Source organism: Cucumis sativus, chromosome 4 (assembly GCF_000004075.3).
Source record: "Cucumis sativus cultivar 9930 chromosome 4, Cucumber_9930_V3, whole genome shotgun sequence".
In the NCBI taxonomy this organism is placed as follows: Eukaryota; Viridiplantae; Streptophyta; class Magnoliopsida; order Cucurbitales; family Cucurbitaceae; genus Cucumis; species Cucumis sativus.
In genome coordinates, this window is record NC_026658.2 from 5,979,477 (window position 1) to 6,007,292 (window position 27,816).

The 27,816-nt window shown below is 35.6% G+C and overlaps 1 protein-coding gene across 1 annotated transcript; it reads right to left on the minus strand.

Annotated features, from left to right (window-relative positions):
- LOC101209178 (probable cytosolic oligopeptidase A) lies at window positions 1–26,730 on the minus strand. Its single transcript, XM_004137252.3, has 17 exons — window positions 26,311–26,730; window positions 25,965–26,132; window positions 25,264–25,387; window positions 19,984–20,060; window positions 19,418–19,561; window positions 19,058–19,288; window positions 18,899–18,989; window positions 15,028–15,149; window positions 9,685–9,792; window positions 9,369–9,614; window positions 6,282–6,427; window positions 3,937–4,054; window positions 2,825–2,984; window positions 2,694–2,725; window positions 964–1,029; window positions 546–617; window positions 1–265 (listed from the first exon to the last, which is right to left on the minus strand). The coding sequence occupies exons 1-17, from the start codon at window positions 26,713–26,715 to the stop codon at window positions 179–181; spliced, it is 2,397 nt and encodes a 798-aa protein (XP_004137300.1). The 5' UTR covers window positions 26,716–26,730; the 3' UTR covers window positions 1–178.
- Window positions 26,731–27,816: the final 1,086 nt, after the last annotated feature.

The following is a 27,816-nucleotide window of genomic DNA, read 5'->3' on the forward strand; positions in this document are numbered from 1 at the left end:
TCATTTGAAATAAGTTATCTATAAAAAGGAAAAAAAAACCTGTGGAATAGTGATGATGTTTCCTTAATCTGAGAATAAAATTAGAATTGGGGTAGGGGGATGAAAGTAACAATTATTAGTACAGAAGTATTCAATGAAAAGCAGTAACATAACATCAAACATGGAATGAAGTGAAAAATCATGCAGTCGCTAAGCCAGCCAAAAGCCCATTGTGGCGGAGCAGTGGTTCTGGTGAAGGTTCACGGCCTCGAAATTCAACAAAAACCTACACAAAAACAAAACCCTTCAATTAGTCTACAAATTTACCTTTCCTCTTCTTCAACTGTGATTTTAATAAAAATGTTTTGTTACAACTTATTAGATCAAAACTAAGATGAGATTATATCTAACATATAAATATCAATCCCGAGAATTTCTGCCAAGTTTCTATGACATTCCATTACTTTGTCAACAACACTTGCAACTACAAGAATGAAAGAGTGCAGAAAAGATGGCAACTTCAATAATGATACGCTTGTACCAAAAATGAAATTCAACCGTCTAACCTCTAGTGGAGCTTTTCCACCTCCAAGAGCAAGTACGGTTTCTCGGAATCTACGCCCAGTTTCCTTTACAGCCTAAGGATGAAAGAACAAAAATAAACAGAGCAATTAAAGAAACAACTACGCAAATAATCATAATAAAAAATAATCGTGTTACAAGCACTAGCTTATGCCTTCTAAAAGAGGGTAGGCACACATCGATTGAGTGTGACTCGTTTGCTAGTTTAATTAGGGGTGCAACACAATACTGTCCATACAACGTCACATGGCAACCTCAAGCTCTAAGACTACAGTAGATGTTGAAGTAAAGCATTTAACCAATTTCAATGAAGACAGGCCCAAACGTAGACAGGATAATCGAGAAGTAAACACCAAATTCAATAACAAGATCAATAAAAATGACAACGTCATTCCAACATACCTCATTATCATTCAACCCAGCATCCTCAAATGCAGAAAAGGCATCAGCAGATAAAACCTCCGCCCACTGCAATACATAAGATTTAGAGGGAGAAAATATCAGATTGAAAGAAAGAGTCCCAAGCGTTCAAACACTACAGCAATATTAAAATAGATTATACAATTTCTCTTTTGTGATAAAAACAAAGTATATAAAAACTTATGAAGTGGGCTTGCGTTAACCAGATTCATGCCAATTGCGTGGCACTTGCTCTTGCCCATAAACAAGTCAGCCACTCCTGAACTAAGCTTGTCCATATCACAAGGGACTAAGTCGCAACCCTCACCCATATTGTCCAACCATATGATCTTGGAAAACATGGTCACAGAAAATGTCTTGCATAACACTCGAAGAGATTTTGAGAAGCAATTGGCAAGCATTAATCTAAAGGCATACAACTTAAGGTAGGAAGATGACAACTAATGGTACCTTTTTCTAGTACATTCCAAGGAAAGCCCATATGTAAAGTCATAACTAATGTTATAGATCAAATTCAAGCCTTTATAGCCAATGAAGCCATTGAGGAAAAAAGGTGCTTAAGCTTGATTTTGAAATGGTGTATGGATTGGGATTTTTTTTTGGATAAAGTTGTCAATTCACCCAAAAACTTAAGCTGGTGGTTGAAGGAAAATTTAATTATGAAATTAATCACTAGAACTATTGCAAGAAATTCTAAGGGTTCAAAGTCCCAAAAATTAAGGAAGAAATTTCCTCGTCACTCGTTAATTCTATAGTTGCTGGTAAGAATCCACATAGATTTTTTCAGACTTTAATTCTTGCTTCAAAGCACTTGATCATATTAAGTGTTTCTAAAGCTATACTTTCCAATCCTCCAAAGTAGGCCCCAATTGCTTCAAAAATATTTCTTCGCCATAAGTTGAGAGGAAGATTTTTAATTGACAGCCATCCTCCGGAGCCTTCAATAAGAGTTGGTCTGCTGTGTTTGGCTTCATTCCATTTTTCAAATAGCAGATGAAATTTTCCATAATTGAACCATTTATCCTGTGCATAAATCATATCTTCAAACTTTCCTTAGGTAACTTTGATGATGGCTTTGTTTACGAAGAAAGGATAGTACTGATTTTGACTTGAAAAAGGTATTCTAGACATAACACAATGTTCTTCCAGTCATCAAAAAACAAAAAGTCTGTTTAAAACCCATAGGTTATTGAAATCTTCCTCTAAAATATCTTCACTTTTTCTCACCCAAAATTTTTCCTGTGTATGAATTTTCTTAAGAGAGTGGATTGGATTTTTGGGGGTAAAAGCCATGCTCTGTTTCCTGGAGTGAAAATAGAGTGTAAATTTTTCTTTGAATACTTCACTTTGTCTGCATAACTTGAACAGAGCTCTCTTTGGGAAATGGGGGGCTAGTGGTCTTGAATGGCCAGATTCCGATTGGAGAGTGGAATGCCAGGAGGTGTAGTTATGAGTCATCAAAAAGGACCTAACCATATTAATTCCAAGGTAGGCAGCAACCATATTAATTCCAAGGTAGGCGGCCACCATGGATTGAACCCATGACCTCCCTCTTAGTTAGTTATTGCGAATGTCTCCTTTTTTACCACTAGGCAACCCATGATGATTAAGTTACTCCATCATAATAAATATCCAGTCCAGAATATCGTTTTGCAACACAATCGAGTAAAAAAAGAAAAAAGAATTACTATGGCTCATATAAAATCGAATACCTTATAACTGTAATATCCTGCAGCATATCCACCTAAAGGAAAGAACAAAAGTTATGACTAGTTTATAATACGGAACAAATGGAATGGAGGAATTTTCATATTAAATATTTGATAAACATTTGACAATGAACCTGCAAAAATGTGGCTGAAACTACACAAGAATTTATCATCTGCTAAAGGAGGTATCACTTGTGTTTGTTTGCACACTCTTTGGTCAACTGCAAAGATCAACTCTGGCTCTCCAGGAACATATTTAGTGTGAAGCTCCAAATCAACACTTGCGAACCTAAGCTACACATCACAATAGGCAGCAAGAGAATTAAAATTTTCTTTTTACTGCCCCATCCATAAGTGCACGTAATTGCCAATTGTGTATTCCCTAACTGATAAGAAGCATACGGTATGATTAACAATAACAATAATAAAAAAAGTGTACCTCCCCAACAAAGAAAGGCAGGATTACCACAAATAAAAAACGATAAACTCCCTCTAAAAAAGTGTTTCAAATAAAAAGTTCTCATTTTTTTAAGTCAATATAATAATTGAAGGATTCCCTGTGTAAAGAGAGTAAAAGATTTGTCCCTAGAAACTATGCCATGTAGGACCTCAATGGTGAAGGTTTTCCTATCTTTATTAAGATAACGAAATGACACAATAGCTCAAAGTGCATCATACAAAAACAATCAACACCAATTCAAATGAATCGGTGATTTGACATCTCAACTATGTTGACGTCCCCTTGTGGTGATTTTCCTATCTATGGTGATGGATGGTAGGGGTGGCACAAGGGATTGTGCCATTGATGTCGACGAGAAAAGATAGGATAGGGGAGAGAGAAAAGAGAGGAGATTTGAGAAAAGGGAGCATTTTAGGAATGACTACATGTTATTTCCACTTAATTATGCTCACTTTGACAACCTTCTTTTTTCTTTTTTAAATTTAAAAATTAAAATAATAATAATATACATACATATATATACATACATATATATACATACATACATACATACATATATATATATTAAAAAAAAACTTAATTTAGAACTCATTAACTTAACAAGAAAACACAATTCTTCATAAGAATGCTCTTAGATGTCCGAAACAACCTAAAATGTGAGGAAAAAATTAAAGCGAACTATGTTGTTACTCGTTATAAGACATAATTTATATAGATTCAACTTAAAATGTGTGAGACGAAAGCAAGGGCCATAAACTAAAGATATGATGCCTAAAACATCCCAACCTGACGGAGACTCAGGGAGCCTGCACGAAATGTCCTCGCTGCAAGAAGTTTCAAGTACACTTCTTCAGGGAGACTTTCCCCTGTTTCATAGTGCTTTGCAATGCCCATCAAAGTATCTCTGCAAAAGTTTTAAGGTTAATAAAGATGGATCCATGAGTCACCAGAGGAGTAATAAAACCCGAAAAAGAGAATACTATATTGGAAATGACACTAAATTAGGCTATTGAGCACCTGTGCTTAGAATTTCATTCATGACATGGAGTTGCAAAAGAGAGGTTGATAAAACACAATATAAAAGGAGTTTAAAAAAAGCTCCAATTGGATAGAAGAGAAGAAAAGGTACAGTGATAGAAAAGAAAAGCGAAAACATTTACATCATGTTTTAGGATAGAAAGAGAGAGACAACAATTACACCATGTAATAACCAAAAAACTGTCAAGACCACCCACATCCATCAGTATAGAAGGGGCAAGAATGTAATTGAGGGTGAACGTTAGTTACGCATGGGTGAGGAACGTAAATATTATGTAAAGCTTGAGAGGGGACCACGAGAGAGGTAAAAAGGTACTCTAGAAAAGGAAAGGGTAGTATAAATAGCTGAGAGTGTATTTCCATTTTCTTTTAGCTAGGAAGTAATATCAGACTCTCACAGTGAGGGGAGCTGTAGCCTTAGGGCTCTTTCTTCATTAAACAACAATTGTTTGTAATGGGATACCTTACAAAACCAATGGCATAAAAAGGGTAAAAAAGAAGCTCTTAATCTTTGGAAATAAAGGAAGGAAGAATATTGTCCCAATGATTCCTCTCCCTATCCATCAAAAACTGCCAGCAAAGCAGAGAACAGAAACCACACACACACAAACCACAAAATCCTCCTTGGGAAAGCCACCAAGTAGATTTAAGAACCAAAAAGCAAGACCCTAAATTGATTAGGACTTTAAGATTTATTGCCAGCCAGAATAAGTTGATCAACATTAAACTATAACACCCGAAGATTGAGTGGGAATTGCCTGATATGAAATTCACAAACCTCAACAAGAGATTTTAGCTGGAAGCAAAGGAGAAGACATGAGTGTTACTGCCGCATTAGACACCGCTACAATTACAAATGACCCGTTGGCTTCTGTTAGAAATAGATTATTTTAAACTTTTGCAAGAAAATCCTATTGTTACCCTGGTTCCTCTATAAAAGTTTGTCTTCCACACTGCTTGAACTGAAATTTGATTCCTCATTAGAATTACTAGAGGCTAAAGTTATATTAAGAGATAGGGGGTTAGAAACACCTTTAATAAACTAAAGGTATGAACCAAGGGGAAAGAACTGACTGTTTAAAAGTCTAAGCTGGAACCAAGGATTGATGACATTGAAGAAGGAAGGTTCTTAGAAATCTTGGCTTCAACTCATCAGTACTCACCATTTGGTTGGCCGATTGGTGTTCTCTATCATCCCAAGACTGAAAGAAACCAACGACTAGAAATGAAATGTCAGTAACTGACTGATGATCATCTCTAATGGCAGCAAGCCTGTTAGGTGAAGGGATGGCTAGGGAGTTGCGAGGAGAAGAAACTCAAAAGAGAAAAAGCCAAAGAAAAATTTCTTCTCTAGGGCTTTCTTAAATGCGAACTGGAAGGGGCAGTGAACATTGAACAGTTGGCAAGCAGCAGCAGACGAAAGAGAGAAAGGGTGGCAGTCAACAATGAATTGCAGCAAGTTAAGGATAGACAGAAAAGTCAAGGGTTTATAGTTTCTCTCTCATGTACTCTTTTTCTCATCAACAAAGAGACTTGTTTCATTTCCAAAATGAATAAACTTTCTCCCATTGCGATTTCACCACTCCAAAGTAAAAAAATGACACTTTTGAAAACTAAATGAAAAATATGCAACAATAATGTTTTTCCTTAAAAAAGAGCTTTTTATCCAAAAGAAATGCAATTTTCATCGATATAATGAAAAGAGACAAAGTTTCAATGTACAAAGTACAAAGGCCATGAGAAAAGAGAGGATCAACAGATGCAACTGAACATCTCAACTAGGTTGACACGCTAGAACACCCTCATCACATTTATTCAAAAAGGCAAAAAAAAAAAAAAATCAAAGAAAATACAAGGCCATATAAGGACCGGTAATCTAGTGAAATACACCAAAAACATTAAAAAAAAAAAACATTACAAACTAAAAAACAGGGTAATATATCATTGTCGCTTGATTGGTGTAAACACTTCTCAGGGAGTAGGACTGCAATCCTGAAGTAGCATCAATCAATTTGGAGAGAAAATAAATGCTTGCCAATTCAATAATTATGATATATAGAACAAACAAACAACAAAACTGGGAACCAAACTACCTATGATAACACCAGTTTTCCATGAACTGAGATGGCAATTCAACAGCATCCCATTCTATCTCACGAATACCAGCAACTAAACCTTCATCTTGTTTTGTCAACATATGCTGGAGTGCATGACCAAATTCATGGAATACTGTCTCTACCTGTAAAGGATGTCAAAGCACTTTAGAAGGAATAAAAAGGTTTCTTGAATATTATTTTAGTTTTTTTTTAATGAGAAGTGAAACTTTAAAATAATTTAGATTCATTGAATAAAATATCTGGCGTAACTGAATCTTGGGAAATTTCGTAAAAAAGGTTAATTCATTAAAAAAAAGTCTTATTTAATCAACAAATACAATACAAGTCTTTATACCCATAGAACCAGACATAGCAATTTGGAGATACTAAACAACTAATTAAAATCACAGCAATTAACCAAAAGTCAAAGCAGCTTGTTGGCTGTAAAACAGAAACCAACGGCCATAAAATCACAAACTAGCTGGAATACAAATAAGAGCCTAATGAAGCCTGACTCCTATAACATTGGTGTCCAGATGCCTGTGAAAAAAAAAGAATAAGACAAGTAAAGGCTAACATACCCATACATCAAGCTTGTTGGCTGTACATCAAGCTTTGAATATGGCACCCAAGGACCTCCTGTGGTCCAATGGTTTTTTTGAGTATGTAATCCATTTCTCCTGGCAAAACAACTAGCAAATGCATCTCTTCGTAAGCATATATCCCTCATGAATCTCCATCCATGTCAGACATGCACTTGAATAGTTTGGTCAACTACCTTAAAACAGTGCTCCCACTTGAACTCAAAAAAATCCGTGTTAAAGTTCCATTACTTATGCTACGATTCCTCTTCTGTTGGTATTTTCTAATCCATAAGGTTGTCTCTTCTCAATGTCAATTACTATAGGACTTGTGTCAATTAGGGGTAGGTACGGATCTGTAAAGTTGTAGTGGAGACAAACTAGTCCTCGAAAACAAGGGTTATGATTTTTTTATGAGAAACATGAATAATTTCATTGACATGATGAAATTACAAAGGTCAAAAATACCGTGAGAGATTACAAAATACTATTGCATTGTGAGATAAGAGAAGTAAGACTGTAATCAATAAAATGTGGGGTGAATTTACACCAGAATAAAAAAAAGAAAAGAAATTAAATTACATGACTTAATCAAAATATTCCAATTAAAAAAAACTTCTTATATCATACAATATTACACAAAAGTAATTTTTTGTATCAGAAAAAATACAATGAGACCATCATGTGCGTAAAAAGCACTCATTGGCTCTTTTGAAATTAGGTGATGGAAGCAGAATATTGTTTTGGAAGCACCCTTGGATGGACATTATCACTTTGGAGTGTAAATTTCCAAGATTGGCTAGGATTGCAATCAATCCAAATGGGTCTGTTTTGGATCATTGGGACTCTTCAACCAATTCTTGGTCCATCTTTTTCAGAAGATTGCTAAATGATGAAGAAATTTTAGATTTCCAGACCTTGTTGGGTCAGATTTCTTCTTCACAGCCAGCCTCCTTTCCAGATCAAAGGTTTTGGTCCCTTGAAACCTCAGGCTCCTTCTCAGTAAAATTATTGGTTAAGTATATTTTGACATCTTCTCCTTTGGAAAGCTCTTTGTACAAAAGGCTTTAGAAATCTAACAGCCCAAGAAGGATAAATATTTCCATATGGATTATGCTCTTCAGAAATTTAAATTGTGCCTCGGTACTTCAAAGAAAGCTTCCCTCCCATGCCCTCTCACCTCATGTCTGCCCCCTTTGTGTTAATAACATGGAAAGCATCCAGCACCTTTTATTTGATTGTGTCTTTGCTTCTAAATGTTGGTTCCACCTTCTCCAAGCATTCAATTTTTGTTGGGTTTTTTACCATGTTCTTAAGAATAATGTGTCTCAAATCCTTGCTGGTCCAAACTTGAAGAAGACTGCTGATTGTTTGTGGGCAAATGCAGTGAAAGCTCTTTTAGCTGAAATCTGGTTTGAAAGAAACCAACGAGTCTTCCATGATAAATCATCGACTTGGATGGAACGCTATGATTCTGCTCGACTGAACGCATCTTCATGGTGCTCATTATCCAAATTTTTTCAAGACTATTCTTCACAGGAGATTGTTTTAAATTGGCCAGCCTTTATAGCCTTCCCACCTTAATCAAGAAGAAAGAAGATGCAGTAAGAGTAAAAGACTTTAGACCAATAAGTCTTACAACACTAATTTATAAGCTGGTTGCAAAGGTTCTCACAGAAAGATTAAAGAAAGTAATGCCAAGCATTATAGGCCCTTCACAAAGCGGCTTTCTGGAAGGGCGCCAAATCTTGGACCCTATTTTAATTGCAAACGAAGCGTAAGAAGAAATTCGCCAAAAGATGGATCTTATGGATAATGGGATGTATCAAGAATCCTAAATATTCGGTCTTCATCAATGGAAGGCCAAGAGGAAGAATTTCAGCTTCAAGGGGTCTTAGACAAGGAGATCCTCTTTCTCCCTTCCTTTTTCTTCTAGTTAGTGAAGTTTTGAGCAGTCTCTTCTCCAACCTTCATAAGAAAGAAATGTTTAAAGAGCTTTCCAATTGGCCAGTCTTTTACCCTTACTGCATCTTCTTTCCATTTAACCAATAATCCTTTGTTTCTGTTTGTCAAGTCGGTCAATCCAAGGCCCCTTTGATAACAGGAACAGAAACCTTGTGTCTCTTTCCAAAAATCAATGGTTATGTTGTGTGAGTTTCTCACGCTTTCCAAAAACCTATGTTTCTTCCCATTACTTCCTCTATTGCAATCAAGAACAAAAACCTTGAGTCCCACTGAACATTTAACCACTCTAGGGATGCTACAATGTTCGACATACAGACTACAGATGCATAATGCCAATACTGGAGTTAGAAGCAGATAGACAAGCTAGATGTGATCATGTGGGGTTAAGGGAAGGTGGATACGGGGAGAGAGAGAGCATCATGAAAATATTTTTAGCAGGTTGTTGATTACTTAGAAAGAGACAATCTATTTTAGATTCAATCTGTAAAGACAAGTAATTTTAAGTGACATGTAATTTTAAGTAAATCAACAGCTTTACCTCACGAAATGTCATCAAACTAGGTTTTTCTCCAACTGGCGGTGTTTGATTGCACACCATATGAGCAATAGGCAACCTTGCTGGGGTGCCATCTTGTGCTAACACACAGCTTCGTGAAACAACTTCATCCATCCATGCACCTCCCCTTTTCTCCGATGGACGTGTATATGGATCAAAATAAAAGTACGCAATGGGACTTCCAGAAGAATTGTTCACACTGTAAAATCTTACATCTTTATCCCAAACCTATAAAGAAGAGGCCATGTAAGTGGATATAAAACTAGAGTTAATAAGACAAAGTAAATGGAATAAATACCGGAGCAAGACCATCAGCTGGTTGAATATGAATATCAAAAAGCGTCTTTGCAAGAATGAAAAGGCCTTCCATAACCTTTGGCAAGGAAAAAAATGGTCGTAGTTCTTCCTGTAAAAGTTGTTCAAAAGAATTGAGGCGTTAACCACTAAACAAAATGGAACACCAAAAAGGCAGGTGGGTGGTGAAGTGGCTGTGCATTTGACACAATTACGCTGAGACAATCCAAACTATTTAAATAACTAATTAAGGAAAGCGACCAGAAAAGTAATACAATCTAATAAGCTTAAGGGATTAACAGTACATTAAGTAGCAAATTCAATCTACCTCTACAACAAAAGCTACAAAAAAATTCCAAATAGGATCAAGCTAAACAAAACCATATCCGAAGCAATCTAATTACAAAGCATAATGTAAAATCCTCTCATAAAGAACTAAATTTAAACTAAAAATTTCACGAAGATGCAACCGGCTGCCTCAAAACTGCCTAACAAAATTAATCCATAATCTAGAGGAAGCTCGAAGGAGTCTTCCACTATTCAGCATCGGCATGAAGGATTTACTTACCACCCATATGAAGGGAAATCCAAGAATGACTGATGTTGGTCTTACATTGAGCAAAATACATTAACTGCTAAAGAATAAAATTAAAATAATTCCACAATCATCAACTACTGATTTTAAATGATCTAGTATTTCACAAGACCGGGGACAAAAACGAGTAGCAGATGGCGACTTTGCGGATCTTGGCTCTTCCTCGCATTGAAACAGGGTATTGAGATCGGTTTCTAAGGGCCCGTTTGGCAACGTTCCCATTCCCTGTTTCCTGTTTCTGTTTTCATTTTTTAAGAAATTGAGGTGTTTGGTAACCTTCCCTGTTTCTCGTTCTCAAAAAGAGTAGAAACGTTTCTTATTTTATAAGGAATTATTGAAAAAAAAAAAAAAGTAGTATCTCCCGTTCCCGTTTCTCAATTATTTCTATTGGTTTCTTTTTCCTTTTTCTCAATTATTTCTATTGGTTTCCTTCTCCTTTTTCTCAAATTCTTTTTATTGATTTCCTTTTCCTTTATCTCAATTCTTTTTATTGGTTTCCTTTTCCTTTTTTCCAATTCTTTTTCTATTTCATTTTCCTTTTCCATTTTCCTCTCGTGATTTTCTTTTTCTTCCTCTTATTTCCATCTTCTTCCCCAAATAACCACTCTCCACGTGGTTTCCTTTTTCTTCCTCTTATATCTATCGTCTTTTCCAAATAATCATCCTCTTCCTCTTCCTCTTATCGTCTTCATCATCTTCACTGTCTTCTTCTTCATCTCTCATCGTCTTCCTCTACACAACACTTTCCTATTCGCTGGATATGAGTTTTCATCTTCCTCTTTGCGTGAATTGTGTTTTCGCTGTGGATTTTCCTCGAATTTGTGGGCTTTTGCCAGATTTGTGTTTCAGCCGTGAATTTTTGTCTTTCGCTTTGCCGTGGGTTTCAGTCCGCCTCTTCGTTGTGGGTTTTTGTCTTCCTCTCGCCAGCTCTGTCCTTCAGATCCCAATCTTCATCTCATTCTCCATAAGATTACAAGAAAACTTTTCAATCTAGGTTCGATAATTTTATTCTTTTTATGCTTAATGGAGGACATATATTTTTGTTTGATGTTTATTTGAATTAAATGTGAATAAAATAAAAAATAAATCTAAAAAAATCAAGAAACAAGTATTAAATACACTTTCTGTTTCTGTTTCTTTTTGCAAGAAATAAGAAACAAAAACAGTTATCAAACACATTTCTGTTTCTTGATCTAAAAAAAGAAGGAACAGGAAACCAAAAACATGGAACAAGAAAAAAGAAACAGAGAACAGAAACGTTACCAAACGGGCCCAAAAGGTTTAAAACGTTTCTGACTTTCAAGTTCGGTTGACCTATCCAAATGCACCAATTCCTCACTACTAACGCTGAAAGGAGAGTCGAAAAAAGGCTCACCCTTCTTGTTGGATTGATTGAGAGGGGTTTTGCTTGAAGCGCCCTTCACAAATTCTACCTTGGAGTTAGGCAAAGAAAACTCAAAGTACTTAAACTGGGTGGAGTTAGGATGATGAGAAAATGACTTAGAAGTACAGGCTGGGGCTTGAATTCGGGTGCAACTGACTTCCAATAAATTAGGAATAGCATCTACAAACAGCTTAGAGCTGCTAGAAAAAGCTGATAAAAGAGAATTGGCAGTATTTTTCTCAAGCAAAACGGGTACTGGATCATCTAAAATCTGGGCTTTTAAGTACCATTTTGCCATAATCTTCTTTGATTTCTACTTCCAAATAAAATACTTCGGAAATGGCTTGAGGTAATGTGGGAAGATCTTGGAAAAATTCTTTCTTTTCAAATTTCCTCGGGAGCCTTTTGATGAGGAAAAAAAAGAAGAGGAGATGGGAGCTGAAAAGAGGGGCAGCAGTCGTTGGTTTCTTTCAGAAAATAGCAACTGCAATAATTTCAGCTTTTAGCTTTTTGTTCATCGGATTGGAGGAAAGAGGATACCAAAAAGAGGGCTGCTGGCTGGTTGAAGGGACTTTCCAGCATGTAAAAGAAGACAGCTGTATTTTTCTCTTTCTTCATTAAAACTTTATCTCCTCTCGTCTCTCCTCTCTCTTCCATTCCTTTCTTTCTTCCCTAACCACATTGGGACATTGAACCTTTATCTTGGTCCTTATCTATTAGAAGTTTGAAAGAAGATGAAATTGCAGAATGTCAATCCTTATTATATCTCCTCTCGTCTGAAAAAGTGAAAGGTTCCGAAGATTATAGATATTGGTCCACTGACCAACAAGGCTGTTACACTGTTAAGTCCCTTCGGTTCACCTACAAACAACCTCCCCGATGGATAAGCGCTTATTTAAAGCTATTTGGAAATCAAGCAGCCCCTGGATATTTAATAATCTGATGTGGATCATGGTTTTTGGGTTCCTTACCTTTAGAAATATTGCAAAGGAAATCCCCTAATAAGTGCCTTCTTCCTTTGGACTGCCCTCTCTGTATGAAAGCTAATGAGGATCTACTTCATCTCTTTATGACCTGTCCCTTTTCATCCTTCTGCTCGGGTAGTATATTCTCTATCTTCAAAATTGAGTGGGTTTTTTATGGTCCCCAAGTTCAAATGTGCTTCAGCTTTTGGCAGGTACATTTCTATCTAAGAAACCACGTTTAATATGGGAAAACATGTCTAAAGCTCTCCTTACAGAAATATGGTTCGAGCGTAACCAACAGATATTTCATGATAAGGAAAGTCCAAGGACAGAAATTGTTTGCTCTGCAGAACGTAATGCTGCAGCTTGGTGCTCTTTAAATAAGGAGTTTGAGAATTACTGCATTCAAGACATTTGCCTCAACTGGGATGTGTTTCTCTCTCAACCAGCATTATAGTTGGCGACTTTGTCTGCAGAATATTCAGATTGAAAGATTCTTTCAGCAGGCTTCTTTCTGAGCTTTGAAGTTTTGGTGGATTGCTTCATTTTATCTTATTTTAGTCGTAGAAATCTTCATGTTTTCATTTTTATCCTTCACAGGCATTCGCTTTATTCTCTGGTTTGTATTGTTTTCTTGTTTGATAGATTCTTTTGTCTCAGCCCTATTGTATTAAGCTGGACATCAAATAATTTTAGTATGTTTTTGTTTCGTTTGTTTGGGATATGATGATTGGCGCTAAGGGGGGTGTCAACCTAGTTGAAATGTCCGGGTGTGCTTCCTGATACGCCCAAGATCCCTTTTTTAGGCTTCTTTATTACTCTCATCGTGTAATTCTCTTGTACTTTAAGTTTTATATTAATAAAGAAGCTTGTCTCCATTTCAAAAAGGAAAGAAAAACATTAGGATAAAAAGGAAAGTATTGAGAAGTAGTAATAAACCAATGAGCTAAACCAAATGAACCAGATCTTAAATAAAATCAGTAAACTGAACCAGATCTTAAATAAAACCAGTAAACCAAACCAGATCTTAAATAAAACTAGTAAACCGAACTAGATGCTGAGCCAAAAATATGAGTTGAGCAAGACAAAATTAATGAACTGGACCAGCCAACCTTGGAGTGAACTGGACCGAAAATTAGTGAACCAGTCCAAAACAAAACCAAGAAACTCCCAGCAGTCAATCGTGAGTCTTCAATGGTAGACTCCTTAAGTAACATGAGCATGAACAACACCAGCAGCTCCATGATGGGTTGGCGGCACGGATCTGAGTCGTCGACAGTTGGAACAAGTGATGGCAGCATTGGGCAGCAAGTGGTCGGTGGGCCTATGCATGCAGCGGTGGAGAAGGCTGATCGGATCTGAGCTTTTATCAGCTGGGCATGTGATTGATTTGGACACTAGTGCATGAAGATTGACTGGATCTGGGATGGACGATTGTAGGAGCGGCAGCTTAGCAGGGAGGTGACAAAAGCGATCGACAATGGTGGTTCTCCCAATTCCACAATGGACGGCAGCAGTACCCAAGGGCTACAATGACAAAACCCTAGTGAAGTTATCTTAGGATTGTTGGACTAGAAGTGTGTCGTTTCACTTGGTAGCAAGAGTTCCAACAATAGAGACAGCTAGGGTTTCTAAGGACCACTAGGATGTTACCTCTCTAATATCATATTAAATCACCAATCCGACCCAAAAGCTTAAGCTAGTGGGTAAGGGTAGATTTAATATAATATCTCCCACATATTATGTTCCAACAACCTTTGTAAGGCTAGTGTTTTAGTCTTTTTGTCCTCTTTGTAATGGCTGAATATAAAAGCTTTGGTCAAGAACTTTTATGTTTGTTTGAAGGATATTATGAGGTTGCTAAGGGGGTTGTCAACCTAGTTGAGATGTTCGGGTGGGCTTGTTGATCCTATTATGCTCTTTGTGTAAGCCTCATGTACTTAGAGCGTTAGTCTTTTAATTTATATATATTTTTTTTCAATGAAAAGTTCTGTTTTGGGCTCCAAACAAAAAGAATAATTGGAATTTAGCTCTACTAAAAGAAGCCAACTAGAGAACTCTATCAATATCCTTTTTGAAATTATAGTAGCTATTAATTCCAGCCAACTAGAGAACTCTATCAATATCCTTTTTGAAATTATAGTAGCTATTAATTCCAGCCAACAAGGATGCCTTTCCGTGAACTCCTTCACTTTCTAGAAAAATTTGTACCATCTCTAATTCTATCTTTCTTGATCTTATCAATAAATTTGTTTCCTGAGACACAGTGGCAACAATATTTGCATGCAAGCAAAATGACTTTGAAAAATAATAACATCAATTTCAGATGGTTTAAAATTTTAAATTTTTAATGATAGAATATTGCCGCAGGTTATATAGGAAGAGAGACAACCAAGATCCAACCTCATTGATATCAAACTTTGACTCCCGAAGCCTCTCACTCCAAAAGCTCATGTCCCAATGGTTCAAATCATTAGCTTCCGGTGCACCTTGCTTTTTGGCAAAATCCTGAAGATCTTCCACATCTATAGACATGACAAACAAAAAAAAGAACCTCAGATTCTTGTGCTTCTTCTACACCAATAATAAGGATTAACACATTGACTATTTGGAATAATGAACTCAAAAGAAAAGATTTTTCGAGTTCATTAATCTAAAACTGTGTAGAAGAATTTTAATTCTTTTGAGTTCATTAAACTAAAATTCACTAGATCAAGCCCCTTGTAAAGTCTTCATCAAAGAAAATTTGGATTAATGAACTCAGAAGAAAGGATTTTTCCTTTCTTCTTTTTATTTTGCGTGTGTATGTTTGAAGGAAACTCGTAGGATATTAAATCCTAAGTAGATAGCCACCGACCAACATGAATAAAATTCATGACCTCTTAACCCTTAATCAAGCTCATGCCTCCACCACTAGGCCAGCGCATGATGGTTAACTCAAAGGAAAGGATTAGTTTTCAAATTTATTGTATTGGTTTTAAAAATTTTAAATGGTTTTATAAAATTAAGTATAATTTTAATTTTTTAATTTATACAGTATTAAAAATTTCTCACAAATTTTATAGAGAATAAAACAAATTACAAATATCATTCTGTCATGATAAAAAACTGAACATTTTTTTAAAACCAAAATAAGGCTTCTCATCGATGAAATAAAAAAGAAACTAATACTTGAAGTACAATGAGACAGAATAAGCAAAGATAAAGCAAATACAACCAGGTATTATCCAACGCTAGACTAGTCCATAAAGTAAAACAAATACAATCAAATACAACCCAACAAGGCACAAATTGGCTCTTTGGAAAAAAGTCCAGAAACCAGTGTATTCATCTTAAAAAAATGGAAACAAGTTTTCTCATTGAATAAATGAAAAGAGGTTATCAATAAAAATGGAAATGATACAAAACAAGAGTGTGCCAATTACACTTAGAGCAATAAGTAGGATGTTACAAGATAACTAACTGGAGAAATAAAGTCTGATTGAGCATTAGACTTGGAAATTCTGCAAACAGAAAAAACTACAGTATTTAAACAACACCTTTTTGTTTACCTTGGACTAAACTACAAAATTTTATAATGGGGTATGGAGAATCTTCGTTTTTCTATCATTTATTAAATTTTTAAAAGGAACTCTATTTTGTCCAGCCCACGAAGAGTGAATATTACTCTCTTGATTTTGCTTTATGGGAATTTGAATTGTCAGCTGTTATGCAGAGAAAACGACCCTCTCACAGCCTATCACCTCACATATGTTTAAACAAACTTGAAGATTTACATCTCCTATTTGATCATGACTATCCAAGGAACTGCTGGTTAAGATTGTTTCAAATTTTTAACCTATCAGGCTTTTGACTCTGGATGCAGGAGTAACGTTCATCAAATTTTGGTTGAAAAAGGCCTTCTTTGATTTGGAACAACGCAGCAAAAGCCTTATTGTCTGAATTATGGTTTGAAAGGAACCAGCGAGTTTTCCACAATAAATCATCCCATTGTACAGATTGTTTGGAGTTTGCTCGATTAAACCCTTCTTTATGTTGCATAATATCAAAGGATTTTGAAGACTACTCGATTCAGGAGTTTAATCTGAATTGGCAGGCATTCATCCTCCCCCAAGAATAGCTGCAGATTTTACGTTTTTCTGTTCCCTTTTCGGTTTTGGAGTCCTATTGTACTTTATCACGGATGGATTCTTCTTGGTCCTAGTATTATTACCTAAAGAATCGTATTTTTGTATTTTGGCCCTACATGTATCACTATCATATGCTGTAAAGGCAGTACAATAGCCTTAATCACCAAATCTTTTCTTAGCTTCATTTGGAGATGATGAGGACGCTAAGGGGTCTCAACCTAGTTGAGATGTCCGGGTGCGTCTGCTAATCCTAATTTTTCTTTCGCTCATTGTATAATCCTCTTTTACTATGAGCTTTTGTCTCATTTATTTTTAATAAAAGAGACTTGTTTCCCTTTCAAAAATAAAAAATAAAAAGAACTCTATTTTGTCTCTAAAAATTTACTAACAAAAAAATTTACTTTGTATTGTACTATGTAAAAGAATCTGTTCATGGAAAATATGATAATATGAAAATAAAAATGGTTACATTTTCTAACTTTTTAAAAGTTTATGGTAATCAACACAAAAATATATAGTCTTATTTATTACATGCTAAAAAATTACTGTATTTTTTTAAAAAAATAATTAAAACTACAAGATTTCACATCAATGTGCAAATGTTTCTTGACTAGTCCAAAGAAAATGGGCAAAATAACCCAAACAAGGACCCACCACATTAGCTCCACGTAGGAAAGATTTTCCCTAATCATCTTCTAACCAAGCCACCACTCCAAGAACTCAACAATTCTACAAAGAACCAAACATATTGTCATCATACTCGCAAACAAGCAAAGTATCATGAGCAAACTGAAAAATTAGCACATGAACAGTATTCTTGCCCACCAAGAATCCTTCACTGCCACCTTTGGAGAAAGCGTTTTTGTCAAAGCACTAAAAACACCTTTGGAGAAAGAACAGAGAGGATTCCGTTGTCTTATTCCCCTTGAAGTTGTACTTCTTCCACGTGGTCAACATTAATGAACAATAAAAACTTTTTGCTGATTTCTTTTCAAGATTTATGTTTAAATTGGAGTGCTTTTGTTCTCCCAACATAGTATTTGATTTTGTTTAGTTTGTGTTGATTCGAATTATGATTATGATTAGTCTCCATGGTTAATTAGGATTAGGATTATGATTGAGAATAGTTTACTTGATTAATTAGTATTAAATAATTACTTTCTATTATGATTTGGTATCACTTTTGGCTTCTTGTATTTTCAGCATTGGTCTCTTAATTGATAAGGGATTGTTTCCTTCAAAAAAAAATAACAATTAGTTTATTTTCCAATTCTCTGTAAACGAAGAAATTATCATTTTGTAACATCCGAATCCTAGTTAATCAAGGAAACTAATCCAAATTCTAATTAACCAAGAAAACTAATCATAATCCTAATCCTAATTTTTTTTTAAACAAAAACAAAACTTTTCATTGATGAAGTGAAAGGAGGATAATGGTAAAAATACAATGAGACGTAGAAAGCAAGATAAAGAAAATACAACCAAATATAGCCCAGCTTGACTTGCCTAGAAAAATAAAGCGAATGAAATCAAATGGACTCTTTAAATGAAAACTTCAAACACCACTAAAACTAAAACTCTGAGAACAAGCACACCCATGTGACAAGGACAAGCTCTAGGAGAAAGCCAGCTTCAATTTTGACAAAGTTGATAACATCTAACAATCCACAAAACCAGAGCCGAAGAAAGGAACAAATTGACTAAGATTAATTGGAGAACCACAATGCTTTAGAACTAGACGAATCCAAATATATAGAGACCACCAAGAATTTGGAGAGGGGACAAACAAAAGTAGCAAAATCCATACTCCACTTAAAACAACTTGGGGGCAAAGCCACCCTAAAATCTAAGACCTTCATAAACCAGCTTCATGAATCTGACTACAGGAGAAAACATGTACAGCAAGGAAACGTTTCTCATTATTTCGAACTCAGAAAACCAAAACTCCTAAGCTTCTTTAATTTTCTGAGAATTGCAAAAAAAACAAAACCTGTCCACCTTGCAGTTGCAGCCAAAGATCACAATCCTAATCAAACAAGGATTTGACCAATATACCTTCATTTAATCTAATCCTACTACATAAAAAATAAAATTCATAACAAAAACACAAGCAGGAGTATAAAAACAAAAAAGAAATGACACACCTTGAACTGCAGCATTCCAGGAAGCACTACGAAGCTTTTCTAGAAGCTCTTCTGCTTTCTCGACAGTAGCCATTTTGGTCTCCATGCTAACCTAAGAAAGTACAACTCATTTAAGGACAAATAAGTTGGGAAAAACCAATATATGCATATATAACATACCTCGGCATAGTTATTAAAATTAAGAATCTTAGCCTTTTCCAGCCTAAGCTTCAAAATTTGGTCAATTATTGGTGTATTGTCCATTTCTCCACTAGAGGCTCGAGTTATATAAGCATAGTAAACTTCCTTCCGCAAGGATCGATTTTTAGCATGTTGCATGACAGAAAGATAACACGGAGCATCCAAAGTAATTATCCATGGACCATTTTCTGCAGTAGCATTTTCGTGACCCTGATGAGAATTAAGAAGACGTCAAAGATTTACTTGGCAAGATTCAAAAAATCAAAGATGCTATAAAACTCAATTGATTAACCATTATAAAGAAAACTGAATCAAAGCACATCACTGGCAGTGAAATACCTTGGAAACTGCTGTTTGAGCTGCCATTCCCAAAGCAGTAGCAGGCAGTCCATCAACTTCATGCTTATCCACAATCAACTTCTCAAACTTCTTTGTTGCGTCCAAAACATTTTCATCAAATTTATGAGATAACCTTTCCAGCTCCTGTACATTTCAAACAAATAATGAATCTAGTAAAAGCCAAAACATAGTTACAATTGCTATTTCAACCACATTAAAAATACAAAGAATTATTATGGCAGCTTCCAGCATTCATTTGGACAGGGGGCACAATATGCCATACATGAGGTTGAATTAGTAGACAGCTGTTTGACTTCAAAGTACATATAGAGATAAGTAATTTGGCAGCTTTCATAAATCCTTTGGATAGGGGACACAAATTGTGATATATGTGGTGAATTAGTAAACAGCTATTTGACTTCAAGGTGTGAGAAAAAATGGTTCCCAACTTTTGCATCATTACTCTTAACAACTTGGAGTGTCATCCCATTATTTTAATTGAAGTCTTGTTTCCGTTTTCAAAAAATAATAAAAAATAAATAAAACAACTTGGAGTGAATGCTCACCTGCTGAATTTTGTTGAAATTATCCCTTTTATCACCTTCAAGAGTAACACCATGAAGAAGAGCCTCTTTTATTTGAGCTGCTCGAGTTCAAGTACGAGAAAGTGTTAAAAAGTAATAATAAAATTCATAAATTTTCTGATTCGTGTGGAAGTGTCATAACTTTGTTACGAGAAACCAAACCTCTATAGAGAAACGTGAAAAAATGTTTTTTTTAAGGAGACAGCCTCTTTATCAAAGTATTAATAATGAGACAAAAGTTCATAGTACTAGAGAATTATACAATGAGCATGTAAACCATAGCACCCTCATCATATCCAACCAAGCTAAAAACCAAAACAAAGGAGTAATGTCCAAAAAGCAAAACAAAACCAAAAGAAATACAAAAGAATACATATACAAAGACTAAAACAGACTAAACATCCATCTAAAGAGGAGGCGACCAATTAGGCTTATATCTCACACTGAGTCAATCTCGAGATCCTTGGAGAAGGAACACCACGAGAAGGCTATAATTTTGATGACTCCATCGAGGTCTTATGCTGAGAAGCTTGCTTTGAAAAAAAACTCTAGAATCTTCCCAGAATTGTTTCACAACTATGCAAACAAGTTGAGAATGAGCAATTAAAACAGATACTGTGAAGAGACACTAGCGACAGAGCATAAAGTGCAGATTGAAGGAGACAAACAGTGATTAAACATCTTCCTTTTTAACAACCCCAAACACCAAAAGCCATTTTCCAAATAAGATTATCAGTTTGACGTGGACTTTTGTATTCCCATAGTGATTTTTCCAGCTTTTTATTGAGGAATGAATTAACTCAAAAATTTTCCAACAGGAGCCAATAGCCACTATCTTTAGTCGAATCTAACCAGTACTTTCCTGTGTGACTAAAGCCCCATAAGAATCTGAAAATCACTCACTTCTTCAACCTTCAAGTTCTCTTGAAACAATAGTTCCCAGCAATCTACTTTCTGCTATACAAATAAACATCTTCTTCTTCCTCATGTCAAACTGTCTGCTGGAATTCAACTTGTCACACTAAATTACCTCCAAAAGATCAAGGCTCCAAAATGAACTCTGCTAAAGAAATAAGTTCCAACCAAATACACAACAATATCTCTATGATCATACAGTCCAAATTCATTTATGATCCAGAAATCTTTTTACAAACAGTTCAAAAGCATCAAAAGTACAAGAGAACTCCACAAGGATTTGAAAAATCTGGCTCAAAACTTTACTTTTTATCACTTGTAGCAAAACCAAAACCGGGGTTATCTTCTTTATCTGCTTCCTAACTACCAATCTTTTTCTTTAACTCCTAGCTCCCTTGTATTCCCAAAAGGACTTTCAATGCACTACCATATCCAAGACTACTTTCAACGCTGGATATAAAGTTTATAGAACTCAAAGGAAAGATATACCACAAGCTTCGATGATGTCAGGCATCCACAAGGATTTGAAAAATCTGGATCAAAACTTAACTTTTCGTTACTTGTAGCAAAACTAAAACCAATGTTATCTTCTTTATATGCTTCCTAACTACCAATCTTTTTCATTAACTCATAGCTCCCTTGAATTCCCGAAAAAGGACTTTCAATGCACTACCACATCCAAGGCTACTTTCAATACAGGATATAAAGTTTATAGAACTCAAAGGAAAGATATACCACAGGCTTCGATGATGTCATGCAAGTGCTGTGGAATTTCTTCTTTGAATTTATGGAGAGAAGATTGTTCTTCTTCTATACCTTCCTCCACAAACAACTCGAGGACATCGCTGATTATGTTCTCCAAGATCTCAGAATCTACAGCCTCTTCCCCTGCTTTAATCTCTTTTAATTCCTCACTACTTACACTTAGGATTGATTCAACGTCTGAGTCTTGAGTTTCTTGAGCATCAACAGCTTCCTTTGGATTAGCAATCCCATATTGCACCTTGCGTATAGTGTGCCCGCACTCTTGTTGAGAGTTCAATGTACCTCGCATAAAGGACGCATTTGAGGCGGCTGGTCTGAATTCCGAGAAGAAGAAAGGATGATGCTTAGATTAAGGATTGACTAACCTGGTATTACAACCAGTAGCTTAGACTAGAGAGCTGGAAACTTCCAAGAGATCCAGATTTACATACGTGAAAAAATACGTTTGAGGCATACAAAACAAAACAATCAAATATAGGGTCACTGTAGACCCCCAAAATTGCACAATTATGTTAGAAAGGGCAGGAATGGCAATTCACCCCATCTAGATTAGGGGTGCCTAGACAATTTATAATTATATTATTGTAGTTTATGCTTATGCTTGTAGTTTGTGGATTGTGTACTTGGGAGAGCTCTCGCCCTCTCGAATGGTGATACTGTTGTACCTCTTTATTTGAAGAATAATAATATCATCGTAGTAAGACTCCCCTATAGAGAAGTCCTTACATTGGTATCAATCGTAGCTTCTTGGATAGAAGTTTATAAAGCCTTATGGAAGATAAAAAGACTAAGGAGAGTTAATATACTCAAAGGGGTTATGTTTTTTTTTAAATCTATGAGTGTCCGGGTCAGCTTACGCACACCTCGACTAATCTCACGAAAAAACCAACTGACCCAACAACATTTGAGTGTCAAGGAAACTTGTAAAAAATTAATTACTAAGTAGGTGGTCACCATGAATTGAACCTATGACCTCTTAGTTATTGAGACTACCTCCCTTTCTGCCACAAGGCCAACCCATGATGCTTCTCACATGGTTTAAGATATCTGGCTTTTAAATTGTCCTTTGGGTATGAAAAGAAAACTTCCAAACAGTATTGTTCTCTGTGCAAGAAGGAAGAGGAAGATTTGCAGCACTTGTTTTTCACACATTCTTACTCCGCCAATTGTTGGTGGAATTTTTTCTCATTTTTTAACGTTACTTAGGCATTTGGAGATTCTCAACTTAAATATTCAAAAGGTCTTTTGGGTCCTTAATTAAAGAAGGGGTCGAGAATAATCTGAGAAAACATGATTGACGCCTTCCTTGTAGATTTGTGGTTTGAACGGAATCAAAGGATTTCCACGAGAAAGAATCAGGCTGGTTTGATCGTTTCAAAGCAACAACCCACAATGTTGCTGCCTCATGCACTTTAAGAAAGAAATTTGAAGATTATTCCATCCAGAAGATTTGCTTGAGTTGGCGGCTTTTATCTTACTAGACCGATAGAAGAAACCACTTGATTCTATTTCTTCTCATATATTAATCGAGTTTTTATTAATTTAGTTTATCCAAGACTTTGTAAAGGGTTTTGTCCTTTTGGTTGGTTGCTGTGTTTGTTTGTTTAAATTGCTTACTTATTATAGTCTCTTTTAGATATATATAAGATTCATTTTTTGGAGTTAGTTTGCAAATATCTTGTCTCCAAAATGATAAAGGTGCTAGGGGGTGTCAACCTAGTTGAAATGTCCGAATGCACCTCATGATCCATAGGCCTCTTAGATTGTACTTTTTGTATAATTCTCTTGTACCTTGAGCATTAGTCACATTTTCTATTATTAATAAAAAAAAAGGCTTGTTTCCTTTTCAAAAAAGGAAAATGGAGCTCTCTAGTCAGCCTTATTTACAAGAAAGAGCATTTGAAGGCCTCATAGTCGAAAAAGATAGTCATATCCCATTCTCCAATACGTTGATGACACTTTCCTGTTTTGAAAAGATGATATTAGTATGTTGGATGCATTAAGAAGAATCATTGAGCAAATTGAGTGGTGTTCAGGCCAAAAGATCAATTGGGAAAAGTTTGCACTGTGCGGAGTGAATATGTCTACAACTTCTCAATTGAACTAAAAGGTGGGTTCTTTACTTTTTTATATATTGGTATCCTTCTTGGATGGTTATCCAAGAAAGATTTATTTTTGCTAGCAATAAATTCAAAAGAACTTGGATAGATGGTTGCGAATTGCGATTTAATTTGTCTCACGGAGGAAGCACTATGGTGCAAGCTTGTGAGGAGCATTCATGGTAATAACTCTTATAGTTAGCACCATCCAGTAAATGTGGTAGAAGTCATAGAAGTCCTTGGATTATTGTTTCTCGAGCTTAGATGCAAGTTGAAAGTTTTAATGCCTACAAACTGAGTTGTGGCACAGTTGTGAATCCATTATGCCTTTGTTGGTGTTTTGTGACTTAGCACTTTTTGGGGAAAGATCCTTACATGCTTCAGTTACCACTTGGTATTTCCAAATGACCCAAACACTCTCTTAAGTATGACTCACATCTGTCATCCATTCAAAAATGAAAAAGCAACAATTTAGACCTTCGTCATCAAAGCTTTCTTTAAGCTCATATGGAATGAACGTAACCATCACACCTTTGACAACAAGACAAAAAATTTCTCACAATTCTTTAACCATCTTTTGTATACATCTCTAACTTAGAGTAAATTCACCACCTTCTTTTGTGAATACAATAGTACATCTCTCATTACTCATTGGAATAGCATTATCTTTCTTTTTTCTGAAACGGAGAGGAGCCTCTTTATTAATAATAATAAATGAGACTAACGCTCAAAGTACAAGAGAATCATACTTAAGAGTAAAAGAACTAAGGAAATTACAGCCTACAACTGAAACAATGGATATACCCGAGCAACGCAAATATGAAAACGACCTTCAATGATCACAAAAGAAGAAACAACAAGCTATTCAAAGCAACGGAAATTTGAAACATCAAAGAGCTAGATACAATGTAAAACCTAATTGCTCTCATGAACAACTCCCACTTTAATCTTAAAATTTGCACACAAAATGCTTCAAGATGTAAGGAGAGAGAGAACATCAAGAAGAGACAACTGGCTGCTTCGAAACTATTATGCCAATACACCAAGAGGCTATGAAAATTTGCACACCAAATGACACATGGTTGCATTCATCTTCATCAAGCTTCTTGTTTCCAAGGTTAGCTCGTATTGTTCGAGTCAAAGCATCCTCTTCGTGTTCTCTATCCAAAACAGTTGCAGATGGAATGCTTTTACTTCTTCTTTATCAATCTATGTATTTATGTCATTATGATGCTTTGTACTTAGCAATGTCATCGTTTGTTAGGTTGTAATCTTCCAGATTTCACTACTTCAAGATAAGTATTCTTTTAGTTGCAAAGAAAGATAAATCCCTTTCCCTCATTATTTGAGGAGACTATGATGGCACGCGAACTCTTATGACGTAGCAATGTGTAGTGTTAACAAAACATAATAATAATAATAAACAAAAACTATGAACGCAATAATCATTGTAAATTGACAAAAAAAAAAATGAAATACTCACATTCCACTATGCGTTTTCGAGCATCATTGAGTGTGTTCCACTCGGGAGATTCGCGAATAGCTTTAAAAGCATTGTAAATAGGTTTGCTTTGCCCCAACCTAAGCTGAAATTTTACTTTCTCCGGCTGCAGCCACAAGAAATAATGTTAGTATTGTAGAACAAATGGGTAAGATAACTCAAGTCTCGTGACCAGAAGTAGATTTGTAGATTAAAAGTTGGAGGTCCCAACAAGCCATATAGGGTCAAATCAGAATAATTTCTCAGAACTCAAGGACACAGTTGTACAGCCTATAGAACATATCCGGTTCAAGTAAGGTTGTCAAATCACAAAAATTTGTAACACTGACTTATTAATTTCTTTCTTGCTCTTCTGAATGATGAATAATTTTTTAAGGTTTGCTTCAAGTGTATCATAATTTTACAGGCAATAAGCGGTAGGGAGGACTGAAGAATCTATATTATCATTCTCAGATTGTAGCACGAATGAGAATTTTAAACTAAAAGAACTTGAGATTATGTTACGCGGATTTATTGTGTCTCATCACTCAACCGATTTTGGTATATTGGTTTTCTAATGTGGGTACATTATATAGGTCGCTCTCTTCCATCTCTGGCTATTGGCTAAGGTAAGAACAACCATACTAAGTATGATGCGTTCAATATAAACTACGGAATTGTTCCTCCAAATTTGGTGAATATACCTGAACTTCTTCGATTGCACTCCGAAGATCAGCAGAATCCTTAACAGACTTGAGATGGTTGACGATACCCCAAACCACATTCAAACGGTCTACAATCTTCTCTAATGGCTCAACCAATTTTGGCCAAGATGGCTCGACTGTACGCTCCAATTCCTCCAAATCACCCTCCTGAAAGTCCAACCGACCGAAGGAAATGGAAAAGGAAAGTAAAGTTCAGAAGATTAAAGACTAAAACGTAAGCAAATAAATCCTAGAAAGAAAACAAAAATGATGAAATAATAAAACAATAAAAGAAGGTAGGAGGGGAAGTAAGAAGAGGGAAAGGAAAGGAAAGGAAAGGACATACAAGCTTCGTCAAGAGCGCAAGAATGCCAGGGCGGACGTGGTTAGCTTCCACAGCATCGAAAGGCGGAAAATAAAAATCTTGGAGCAGAGGATTCGATTGGGGAGTTCGATCGATGCCGCCAAAAGCAGCCATTGACGGGGCAGAATGCGAAGAACGGGAAGAAAAATAGTGGATGGAAGAAGAGGTAACAGATTTGCGACGGTTGTGAAGGCAGAAAGAGAAGGAAGATGACCAGAGGGGGCAAGGAAATGATTTTGGTAATCGATGAGGAGAAGAGATGGAAATGGAGAGCGAGTGTGTTCTTCTAACAAGAAGTGGATGGATGGAGGCGGCGAGTATAATTCGGGACGCCATTAACATGTTGGCTATAAGAAGAGCTCGCAATACCACGCTCTTTTTCTCCATTTCTTTCCTTTTTTTTTTTTAAGTCATTTTCATTTTCCCCTCTCTTTTTGTTTGGTCTAAACCTTTGGGTTTAGCAAGTATCCAATAACTAAGATTTTTACCCACTTATATTTTTTTTAGTACTATTGTCTTACCCTTTTTAAAAAAATATGGAATTCATTTTTTTTTTTTATCTAAGAACAGATATATTTAAAGAAAGATAAAAAAAAATATTTCATATCTCAAATATTTTCTATATATCTTTTATCTTTTGAAAAGATTTGTTACGTGCATCTTCAATTAGAAAATTCAAATCAACCAATCATCTCTTTACAAGTTCAATTGGTTTTCGATCTTCATCCTTTTTTTTTATCCTTATCTCCATTATAAAAGAAGATTATATTTGTCATTCAGAGTATTCATTGAAGATGTTTTTCCAAACTACGGTTTCATGAAGAATCTTTGCAAAGGTAAGTTATTACCTTCTTTAGATGTTATAGGAAGATTGTTGAAGTGTTATACTCTTAATCTTAATCAAATCTGCTTATCTAAGTTATAAAAGCTCTTCAGACATAGGTGGATTCACCGAACTGGATTAACAAAGCTTTCTGTGTTTTCTGCATTAGTTATCTTTTTTTCTTATTTAGCTATTCATAAACATTGAAGCAAGAAGGATGACAATCCTTGATTTTGTAGAAACGACAAGTGGATTACCCATTTCAAGTGAAATGAAGTAAAGAGTGAGGAAAAACCCTGATTTTGTAGAAACGACGAGTGGATGACCCCTTTCAAGTGAAATGAAGTTAAGTTGGTTGAGATAGGGTACCATTAGGCTAGAGGCTGCTTTGGCAACAAACTTCAAGGCGAGGAAGGTTCGAGATGGGCTTCGAGGGAATGAAAAAGATGAAGAAGTTTGGGAGGGAAATAAGGGATTTAGGTAGGGGTTGAGTGTTTCGATAGGAAAAAATTAGAAAAAAAGAGTTGAGTTGATTTGTTTGGAGAAGAACGATCCAATTTTGGGTATTTTGAGAACGATTGTATTTGAAAGGTGAATTTTTTACTCGTGGACATTTATGACATTTTCAAAGTTGTATTTTTTTATTACTTTTGATTTTATTATAT